Here is an 11,834-nt window from a genome sequence, read left to right on the forward strand (position 1 = left end):
TATTCTGCGTGGTTTATTTCCGAGGGGAATGATTATAGTGTTGCACACGCGTGCGCTCGAATGAAGGCGCTAGCTACTTGTTTGCTGGAACTATTTATTGATATTTATAAATGTGTGCGTTTATATGAAATATCATAAACTAGAGTTATTGTTTCGTTTTTTGGAAAATAAACCCCGCACATGAGCTCGTAAGCGAATTATTTAAGTTTGTTAGCAAAACTAGCTAAAAGCTGCACACTGGTTTATTTTCTGTGTTTTTTTTCTTTTAGTTGAGTTCTTAATAAAAAATAAAAAAAAAAATGGACGAGGAACCAGAGAGAGCAAAGCGTTGGGAAGGAGGTTATGAACGAACATGGTGAGTGAATATTAACCACTTCTTTTATATATAAATATATATTTTTGTTAAAAAAAAAAAAAAAAAAAAAAAAAGGTGGTGGGCGGGGCAATAGATTCCGGCATGTTCCTGACTAACTTTAGAGTCGAATAGAGTTCCGCTTTATCATGGGACTGAATTAATCGCTGTGTGTAGAAATATTAAACATTAAATTAAACCCAGTAGGCTTGAATAAAGCTTACTGAGAATCTAGTCTTTATCATACAAACATTTATTCATTTTGGTGATCTAAAGCAAGTGAGACAGAGTCCAAATTGTGGAAGTCAGTCCTGAGATCTGAACCCATAACCTTCTGGTCATTAGTAGCTATATAACTGTATAAGTGCTATGACACTGGATTTAAGAGCTTAAGAATTTTTTCTTTGGAATAAATCTAATACAGTGGTTTTTAACGCAGAGCTTCACAGCTTGAGTTACTGTCTGTTTGGTTTAACTCTGGGTTCTCTGGTTTCCTCCCACAAACACACCAGTAGGTAGATTGGATATGTTAAATTGCCCCTAGCTGTAAATGTGTGTGTTCATGGTGTACTGGGATGTACTGCCTTCCCATCCCATCCAAGCTGGATTCCCGCCTCACATCCAGCGTTCCCGGGATCTGCTGTGACCCTGACCTGGAAAAAAGCTCTTCCTGAATCCATGATTTTTTTTTTTTTTTAATTTTTTTTTTTTTTAAATGTCCATGTCCTCAGGGAGGTGTTGAAGGAAGACGAGTCCGGGTCCCTGAAAGCCACCGTAGAGGACATTCTCTTCGAGGCTAAACGGAAGAGGTGAGAGTGAGAGAAGTGTGTGTGTTATGTGTGTTATACTAAACTGCATGTATCTGCGTGTGCTGATGTTCAACACTTTGTGTTGTAGGGTGTTCGAGAGTCATGGGCAGGTTCGACTGGGAATGGTGAGCACTGCTACTTATTAATATTATTAATATCATCATCATCATCATCATCTCACTTTTTAATAAAAAAAGGTTTACAGTGTTTTGTAATTAACCTGCTGTGATCTGCGTGCAGATGCGTCACCTGTACGTGGTGATCGACTCGTCTCGGACAATGGAGGACCAGGACCTGAAGCCGAACAGACTCGCATCCACGCTGAAGGTGAGAGCTGACTTCCTCACACCCAGAATACACACACACACGCGCACACACACACTCACACACACACTCACACACTCATGGTCTCGTTCCCTCCTCAGCTCATGGAGTATTTTGTCGAAGAATACTTTGACCAGAACCCCATCAGTCAGGTAACTTGTAGATTTTTTATCGCTATAGATATGATATTTGCTCATGCTGTTAGAGTTTGTGATCGTTAATGAGTTCCGTTCCTCTTCTGCAGATCGGAATCATCACCACCAAGAACAAAAGAGCCGAGAAACTCACTGACCTTGCAGGTGAATAACAGACACTGAGATTTATCGCTTATACACACAGATCACTCTTTATCTTAAAGCAGGATAAAGAGAATTAAAGAGAATTAAAGATACATGAAGCGCAGCTGATGAGACGTGCTGGAGGAACAAGCCTGCTGTAAAAACACTCACTCCTTATTATTATTATTATTATTATTATTATTATTATTGCAATAATAACAGTAATTATAATTTTTATTACAACAATAATAATGAAGATTATACTACTGCTTCTATTATTGCTACTACTGTTACTAGTAATAATAATAATTTTTATTTATGTAGCAGTTTTTGTATATAAAAATGCAGTTTGAAGTGCTTTACAATGTACTAGAAATAAGAAATCATTCTAAAATAAATCAAATTAGCCATAAAATAAATGAATAATAAATATATATTAAATAAATAAATAAAAATAATAAATTGGGTGAGGAAGGGAATTGTAGCTCAGGAAAAACCATTAAAAGTTCTATCAATAAATATTAATAAACGTAATCATAAAATAAGCAAATAAAATAGTTGTATTTCATTTTCTGTGTTTGTTTAAAATAAATAAATAAATAAATAAATCTTCTTATTTCATGAACCAGGAAACCCTAAGAAGCACATAACAGCGTTGAAGAAAGCTGTGGACTCGGGGTGTGTGGGCGAGCCGTCGCTGTACAACGCCCTCAGCATCGCCATGCAGACGCTCAAGTGGGTGGAGAATTTACATGACAGATTACTGCCTCACAGATTACTGCCTCACAGATTACTGCCTCACAGATTACTGCCTCACAGATTACACTAATACAGATTACTGCCTCACAGATTGCACTAATACAGATTACTGCCTCACAGATTACACTAATACAGATTACTGCCTCACAGATTACTGCCTCACAGATTACAGCCTCACAGATTACACTAATACAGATTACTGCCTCACAGATTACTGCCTCACAGATTACTGCCTCACAGATTACTGCCTCACAGATTACACTAATACAGATTACTGCCTCACAGATTACACTAATACAGATTACTGCCTCACAGATTACTGCCTCACAGATTACACTAATACAGATTACTGCGTCACAGATTACTGATTACACTAATACAGATTACTGCCTCACAGATTACACTAATAAAGATTACTGCCTCACAGATTACACTAATACAGATTACTGCCTCACAGATTACTGCCTCACAGATTACTGCCTCACAGATTACTGCCTCACAGATTACCCTAATACAGATTACTGCCTCACAGATTACACTAATACATATTACTGCCTCACAGATTACTGCCTCACAGATTACTGATTACACTAATACAGATTACTGCCTCACAGATTACACTAATACAGATTACTGCCTCACAGATTACTGCCTCACAGATTACTGCCTCACAGATTACTGCCTCACAGATTACTGCCTCACAGATTACCCTAATACAGATTACTGCCTCACAGATTACACTAATACAGATTACTGCCTCACAGATTACACTAATACAGATTACTGCCTCACAGATTACACTAATACAGATTACTGCCTCACAGATTACTGCCTCACTGATTACACTAATACAGATTACTGCCTCACAGATTACTGCCTCACAGATTACACTAATACAGATTACTGCCTCACAGATTACTGCCTTACAGATTACTGCCTTACAGATTACTGCCTCACAGATTACTGCCTCACAGATTACTGCCTCACAGATTACACTAATAAATATTACTGCCTCACAGATTACTGCCTCACAGATTACACTAATACAGATTACTGCCTCACAGATTACTGATTACACTAATACAGATTACTGCCTCACAGATTACACTAATACAGATTACTGCCTCACAGATTACTGCCTCACAGATTACACTAATACAGATTACTGCCTCACAGATTACAGCCTCACAGATTACTGCCTCACAGATTACACTAATACAGATTACTGCCTCACAGATTACTGCCTCACTGATTACACTAATACAGATTACTGCCTCACAGATTACTGCCTCACAGATTACACTAATACAGATTACTGCCTCAGAGATTACACTAATACAGATTACTGCCTCACAGATTACTGCCTCACAGATTACACTAATACAGATTACTGCCTCACAGATTACACTAATACAGATTACTGCCTCACAGATTACACTAATAAAGATTACTGCCTCACAGATTACACTAATACAGATTACTGCCTCACAGATTACTGCCTCACAGATTACACTAATACAGATTACTGCCTCACAGATTACACTAATACAGATTACTGCCTCACAGATTACTGCCTCACTGATTACACTAATACAGATTACTGCCTCACAGATTACTGCCTCACAGATTACACTAATACAGATTACTGCCTCACAGATTACACTAATACAGATTACTGCCTTACAGATTACTGCCTCACAGATTACTGCCTCACAGATTACTGCCTCACAGATTACACTAATAAATATTACTGCCTCACAGATTACTGCCTCACAGATTACACTAATACAGATTACTGCCTCACAGATTACTGATTACACTAATACAGATTACTGCCTCACAGATTACACTAATACAGATTACTGCCTCACAGATTACTGCCTGACAGATTACCTAATACAGATTACTGCCTCACAGATTACACTAATACATATTACTGCCTCACAGATTACTGCCTCACAGATTACACTAATACAGATTACTGCCTCACAGATTACAGCCTCACAGATTACTGCCTCACAGATTACACTAATACAGATTACTGCCTCACAGATTACTGCCTCACTGATTACACTAATACAGATTACTGCCTCACAGATTACTGCCTCACAGATTACACTAATACAGATTACTGCCTCAGAGATTACACTAATACAGATTACTGCCTCACAGATTACTGCCTCACAGATTACACTAATACAGATTACTGCCTCACAGATTACACTAATACAGATTACTGCCTCACAGATTACACTAATAAAGATTACTGCCTCACAGATTACACTAATACAGATTACTGCCTCACAGATTACTGCCTCACAGATTACACTAATACAGATTACTGCCTCACAGATTACTGCCTCACAGATTACACTAATACAGATTACTGCCTCACAGATTACACTAATACAGATTACTGCCTCACAGATTACACTAATAAAGATTACTGCCTCACAGATTACACTAATACAGATTACTGCCTCACAGATTACTGCCTCACAGGCCACTGCCTCACAGTATCAGTTTCACATCAACCTCAGTGTGCAGGCATGTTAGAGATGCAACATTGTTTATTTATCACATCACGAGTGTCTCATGCCAGTTTTGTTTGTGAAGGAGTTGACTCTTTGAATCAACTTTTTGAATCAACTCTTTTAGACGAATGCTGACTCGTATATATTTTTGAAGATGTAGACAATGTCATTACTTTTGCAGTGTAATTTATTCAAAACACTTGCATGGAAACTTGAAGGCTGTTTATTGGTGTGAATGCTGAGTTGTGTGTTTGACTCTGAGCTGTGTGAAGTGATTCAGTGTGACAAGGACGACCCCGCACTGGAAACGAATCTTTTTATAAATCACAGACTCAACAGCACTAGAATATTCATGCAGTGATCCACATTAATGTTGCCTTGCTAATTTAATAATTAAAATATTTTTGTAAAATACAGTGCAAGATAATGTTATTTTGTTAATTATAAATCAGAGTAAGACTTTTCATTTCACTTAACATTTCAAACATTGTTAGACAAAGAAGAATAATCAACTGGTCAAAATCTCACAAACTTTGTCCAGTTTACGAAAAAAAAAAAGGGCAGTGAGTCATTTTGAAGCTAAAAGAGTCAACTCTTATTTGTGAGCTGAATCAAATGATCTGACTCACTGAAGAGTGAGTGAAGATGGATGTCTACATGTCATGCTGATATTATTGTGTGTGTGTGTGTGTGTGTGTGTGTGTGTGTGTGTGTGTGTGTGTGTGTGTGTGTGTGTGTGTAGACACATGCCAGGACACACCAGCCGAGAGATTCTGGTCATCTTTAGCAGTCTGACCACCTGTGATCCAGCCAACATCTACGACCTCATCAAGGTAAAACAGCAGGAATGTTTTTTTAACCAAAAAGAGACACAGTATTTTCTAGAATCAAACACTGATCTGTCTGATTAAATGTCTTTTCTTGGAAACAGACGCTGAAGTCGCTTAAAATCCGAGTGTCTGTGATCGGACTGTCTGCTGAGGTTCGGGTGTGTACCGTTCTCACCAGAGAAACAGGAGGTGTGTGTGTGTGTGTGTGTGTGTGTGGTTCTTCTCTCATGACCTGCTTCTCCTCCTCATGACCCAGTTTGAGTGCTGGTGAAACACACGTAAACACACCTTGGTGTGGTGTAATAAAGCCAGGATTAACGGAGGAGCTCTGAGAACAGGGTTGGGCTTTAATTGCTTGTTAAATTTGCGGATGATGTATTAACGGCAGATCGGATTAGATCAGACCGATGGAACCTAAACGTGTCGTGTGCTTTACCAGGAAGCTACAACGTGATCCTGGACGAGAGCCACTTTAAGGAGCTGCTGACGTTCCACGTGAAGCCTCCTCCTGCCAGCTCCACCTCCGAGTGCTCGCTCATCCGCATGGGTAACACAACAGAAAGTCAGCTTTCACACAGCACAGAGAACGAGATTCATTTCCAAATGCATTAAACACCATTACACACTGAGTCATGATCATGGACGGTGTGTAGATCTGAGCTTGTAGATCCGAGCACTCTCTGATCAGATGTGAGTTTCACTGTAAAGATAAAGCAAAAATGAAAATTATGAATTTTGACTTGAAAGTAAAATTTGTGTACAATCCTGTAATAATAATCACATAATGGCTAAAATCTGGTGGATGAAAATATATATGACGCTTGAGGAGTGAGAGGACACGCCTCCTTTACTGTGACTGACACACTGAGGACACGCCCCCTTTACTGTGACTGACACACTGAGGACACGCCCCCTTTACTGGGACTGACACACTGAGGACACGCCCCCTTTACTGGGACTGACACACTGAGGACACGCCTCCTTTACTGTGACTTTAATCAGCCAAAATGAACTTTGAATATGATGTATTTCTTTCTTCTTTCCAGGCTTCCCTCAGCACGTCATCGCTTCTGCTTCTGATCAGGACGCCAAGCCTTCCTTCAGCATGTCGTAAGCACTGATCACATGACCACGTTCTGAACCAATGAGAAACGTCCTGAGTAATAATGACTGTAGAAGACACACTCCCAAGTGTCTACCTACACACAGAGTTGGGCGTTATAGAAATTCGTATAACAATCTGTTTAACAGCCTGTTAGGAGGACAGAGGTGTGTGTGTGTGTGTATGTGTACGCATGCATGTGTGTGTGCCAGAGGAGTAGCCTAAACCAACATTTGGCAAGTGAACATAGTGTGTGTGTGTGTGTGTGTGTGTGTGTGTGTGTGTGTGTGTGTGTGTGTGTGTGTGTGTGTGCGTGTGTGCGCACTCAGGCACTTGGAGAGCTCCGATGGAGGACCAGGACTCAGTCTCGGTGGTTATTACTGTCCCCAGTGCAGAGCCAAATACACTGAGCTGCCTGTCGAGTGTAAAGTGTGTGGTACGTCCTGACGTGAAGCTGAGATTTAATGTTCCTCTCACACATTCTGTGCTCACATAGCTCTGATGGTATATGTATGTGCAGTTAACTGTGTGTGTGTGTGTGTGTGTGTGTGTGATCCTCAGGTTTGACGCTGGTCTCTGCCCCTCACCTCGCTCGCTCCTTCCACCACCTCTTTCCCCTGGAAGCATTTCAGGAGCGTCCCCTAGAGGAGCACACAGGAGACAGGTGTGTGTGTGTGTGTGTGTGTGTGTTACATACAGTTTATACGGTGCGTTCATCAGCGTTGTAATTAAAGTCATGCCAAATACTCAGCGAGCCACATAACACTGCTAGCTCTAGGGACGGACTGTCTGGGTAGATGGAAAGGTTTGGGGCTGGACTTCCTGTTACAACAAGCAATAGAAGCAATTTCTGTTTTCATACACACACTGAACATTCATGCTTTCTAAAGTTAAATGTCTGATAACTACAGATCAGTGAGGGACAGAATGAGAGATGATGATGATGATGATGATGTGTTCATGCTAGTAGTGATAGTTACCACATCAGTGATCCACCAACAAAATAATATCTGCTTAGTTGTGGTCCTGTTCTGGTCTATTTTTGTTTTTTTTTTTTTCTTTTAAACACATGATATGCACAGTAACACACTTCACACTTTTCTCGTCACTCAGGTTCTGTCAAGCCTGTCAAGGAGAGCTGAAGGACAAAAGTGTGAGTTTCACATCTTTATGTGCAGCTAGTGACACATTTTATTTTTAAAAAATGTGTAATTTTTCACATTTTATATTATGGGTTACTGTTCTTCTCTTAAATCATCTTTCTCTCTCCCTTTGGTTCTCTCTTCTCTCTCTTTTTATGTCTCTTTCTCTGTCTCTTTCTCTGTCTCTCTGCATTTCTCTGTCTTTGCTTATCTCTCTCTATCTCTCCCTCGTCTCTCTTTGTGTCTCTCTATCCTTCTCTGTCTCTCTCTCTATCTCTCTCTGTCTCTCTTCCTTCCCATTCCCCGGCTCCCTCCCGCTTGTCTCTCTGCAGGTGTTCACGTGTTCGGTGTGCGCGAGTGTGTTCTGTGTGGAGTGTGACGTGTTTATTCACGACACGCTGCACTGTTGTCCGTGCTGTATACAGAGACAGGGAGCGTCCTGAGGACCGAGTTTAAATAACACACTCGGAGAACCCGCGTTCCTCAGCTACACTGTAGAACCTTCTGCTGCTTGTACTGGATCCTTTTGGAGTCAGTGTCAGATTATAGCTTTCAGTGAAGAAGCTAATTCACCATTTTGTGTGTGCGCGTGTGTGTGTGTGTGTGTGTGTGTGTGTGTGTGTGTGTGTGTGTGCGCGCGCAGGGTGTGTATTAGTTACATCAACCAGCACATGATTTCTACATGCACCTCAAATGGGTGTGAAATGTGTGTAAACTAAACTGCATCATGAAGCAAGGCCAGGCGTCTCCACTGGTTCCAACCAAAACATCACACACACCTACCTCGTAACATCACACACTCCGAGAGATCCTGATCAGCTGGATTAGGTGTGTTGGGTAATAAACAGCTATTGAAAACAGGGTGTATGGAGTTATTTTCCTGCCACAAGTGTGTGTTTACCAGCTGCAGCTCCAAGAACCTTCATGAACATGAGCAGTGGGAGTCCCTGAGTCGCCATAGGGGCAAACCTGGCCGTGCTTTCTGAGTGGGAGGGGCATACTTTCTCTCTCCTGTCAATCACAGCAAAAATAGATAATTGTCAGTGTCTGTGAGCTCGTGTATGTGGAAGAGGGTGGATAGCGCTTTTCTCCCAGGAAGCACATGTTGACAAAGCCCAAATTAAAACAGATGTGAGCAATGCACCAATCACAGATGACCTACAGTCCTGAAACAAAGGTGTGTGTGTGTGTGTGTGTGTGTGTGTGTGTGTGTGTGTGTGTGTGTGTGTGTGTGTGTGTGTGTGTGTGTGTGAAAGCACGATCATACACCCATTGGCTTTCGTCTCGATCTCAGCAGTAAGGAATTGAGTCGTAGTTCTTGGATCCAGGGCAGATAATTTGTGAAAAGATGCAGTAATCAATTTTTTTTAAAAATTTGTTACTTGTTCAAATAACCTGGACAATATGAAGAACATGTTTTAAAAATGTGCCGTGGCCTTAGCACAAATCTATTAAGTCGCTGAGAAAAGCTGTTTGGAAAACTGACTTCGGGTCTGTAAGACTACAGAGCGTTTAGATTTCAGAAAATGTTCTAAATAAGAGTGTTTCAGAAAGCTAGACCTGTTAACCATCCAAAAGACTCCTGAGGAAACTTTTTTTTTTTTTTTTTTTCTAACAGTGTATGTGTACAGGAAACCCAACTGTCACTCCTGTGTAGCTTCAGTGCTGCAGATGTGATTAAATGGATTTTGGTTTATGTTTGTGGCTGTTTGTCTTTTTGCAGTCATGTGACTGAGGGCCACTGGGGTTTAACTTTTATCCACCTTTTTGTTTTTTTTTTAACCATTAAATCTGTGTGAGTTTTTCTCCCGTTTGGTAGAAAAGAGTTTTTAATAGCAGAAGTGTTAATAAGCTGGAACACCACCACTGATTTTTTAATTCACCTGGCTGTAATGAACCTCTTAATGAATTCTGAATCCAAAACAATTTGAAAATAGTGTTATCACACTGAAGATGATTAGTTTCCCATTACAGCATGTCCCGAAGTGTTTTATTCCTCTTACACCACAGCAATTTGCCAGCAATTAAAATTTTTTTTTGTTTGTTTTGTTTGTTTGTACTTACTGTCACACTTTAAAGTTGTGAATCATGCTCAGAGGTGTGTGTGTGTCTGAGAGTAAGACAGCATGGATGTGTATGTGTCCGTCACTCCTTCCTGTACTGTACAATAGTGTATATTATCTCGGGTTATTTATACTGCTCATTTTACAGAAGGTAAAAAAAAAAAAAACGCATTGTCTTTCTAGATGCAGCACATGCACTCTGGAAAAAAATAAATAAAAATACTGACGTGACTGATTTGGACTAAAATCTCGGATATACAGTATACCTCATCTCCACATGTGAAACTAATCCTGTCAGAATAGAGCTCTAGAGAGACATTTCCAAAAAATCCCACTGTCAATATCATGCTGTCGTTGTAAAATCAGAGAGAGAAAGTGAAGTGACTTGTGGCCAAGTATGGTGACCCATACTCGGAATTTGTGCTCTGCATTTAACCCATCCAAGTGCACACACACACCCACCCAGAGCCTTTTTTTGCTGTACCGCCCGGGGAGCAGTTGGGGGTTTGGTGCCTTGCTCAAGGGTCTCACCTCAGTCGTGGTATTGCGCTGGTCATTCACTCCCCCCACCTACAATCCCTGCCAGACCTGAGACTCGAACCCACGACCTTCAGGTTCACCTTCGGGTTGCACGTCCGACTCGCTATCCATTAGGCCACGACTACCCCCAAGTGAGAGTGTGACTGTGAGAGAGAGAGAGAGACGGTGAGAGAGAGAGAGGCAGTGAGAAAGAGAGTGAGAGAGAGAGGCAGTGAGAGAGAGACAGTGAGAAAGAGTGAGAGAGAGAGACAGAAAGAGTGAGAGAGAGAGAGAGAGGCAGTGAGAGAGAAAGACAGACTGTGAGAGAGAGAGACAGTGAGAGAGAGAGACAGACGGTGAGAGAGAGAGGCAGTGAGAAACAGAGAGTGAGAGAGAGGGTGTGTGTGAGAGAGAGAGAGTGATTTTCAACGCGATCAATGTGATTTAAACCAAAACACCACAAAACCCCGCCCACAGTGTTTGATTGACAGCAAAAGTGTAAACAGGATCTCAGAGGAGTTTTATTTTTGGCTGAGTAAAGTGAGTAAAGTCATTTTAATCAGTATTCTGTAAAGGTCAGATCAGAGTCTTAGACAAAATCTGTATAAAAGATGTGAATTTACAGAGTGTATTAAAAAAGGAGACAGAAAATGATAGCACACTTTTTACAGGTTACACTGTGGTGAACGGAATAAAGCGGAAGTCAGAGCGGAAGTGAGTCTTCAGCGCCGCTGCTCCCCCTCCAGACCAGCAGGTGGCGATAGAACACATTTCCGTCGGAGAAAACCGGAGAAGAAGAACAAACAGCAGCACGCGCTTCTTTCAAAACACCGTAAGAAGAAAAGTAGTAAAGACAATAAACAGCAAACAATAAACATTAGCGCTTTTCCGGAATGGAGAAGGAGATAACCTGAAGAAGCCTGAGATGAAGCTGGACGAAGATTTCAGCGCTGTTGCTGCGGACAGGTGAGCTAATGCTCTGCACACGTAACGCGAGCTAACTGTGCTAACTGTGCTAACACCTGTAATGACGGTCAGGTGACTGATGGAGCTCATTAACACTTTAGTCAAGTTCAGGTGCTAAATAGAAAATGCTAATGGAGTCGTGTATATGCAGCTGCA

General features: G+C 41.0%; 1 protein-coding gene across 2 annotated transcripts; it reads left to right on the top strand.

Annotated features, from left to right (window-relative positions):
* The first annotated feature begins 43 nt into the window (after positions 1-43).
* gtf2h2 (general transcription factor IIH, polypeptide 2) lies at positions 44-9,826 on the top strand. Of its 2 annotated transcripts, XM_026939579.3 has the most exons (16): positions 44-188; positions 270-355; positions 1,084-1,161; positions 1,250-1,286; positions 1,402-1,488; positions 1,587-1,637; positions 1,730-1,784; positions 2,393-2,498; positions 5,799-5,889; positions 5,988-6,075; positions 6,326-6,433; positions 6,933-6,996; positions 7,318-7,424; positions 7,550-7,652; positions 8,102-8,141; positions 8,463-9,826. In XM_026939579.3, exons 2-16 carry the CDS (start codon positions 300-302, stop codon positions 8,571-8,573), a joined length of 1,182 nt encoding a protein of 393 aa, XP_026795380.1. In that variant the 5' UTR covers positions 44-188; positions 270-299; the 3' UTR covers positions 8,574-9,826. The 2 variants fall into 2 exon arrangements, with proteins under 2 accessions (XP_026795380.1, XP_053085175.1); XM_053229200.1 differs by having other exon boundaries at positions 44-355.
* The last annotated feature ends 2,008 nt before the right edge of the window (positions 9,827-11,834 follow it).

The sequence above is a fragment of the Pangasianodon hypophthalmus genome, chromosome 24, assembly GCF_027358585.1.
Source record: "Pangasianodon hypophthalmus isolate fPanHyp1 chromosome 24, fPanHyp1.pri, whole genome shotgun sequence".
NCBI classification, from domain to species: Eukaryota; Metazoa; Chordata; class Actinopteri; order Siluriformes; family Pangasiidae; genus Pangasianodon; species Pangasianodon hypophthalmus.

What these genes read in the sequence shown, in the direction of transcription:
- gtf2h2 (XM_053229200.1), top strand. Translation starts at nt 300, where the DNA reads ATGGACGAGGAACCAGAGAGAGCAAAGCGTTGGGAAGGAGGTTATGAA. An exon ending in AAGCCTTCCTTCAGCATGTC is followed by an intron (nt 6,997 to 7,317) that starts GTAAGCACTGAT and finishes GTGCGCACTCAG; the next exon opens with GCACTTGGAGAGCTCCGATG. An exon ending in GAGAGCTGAAGGACAAAAGT is followed by an intron (nt 8,142 to 8,462) that starts GTGAGTTTCACA and finishes GTCTCTCTGCAG; the next exon opens with GTGTTCACGTGTTCGGTGTG.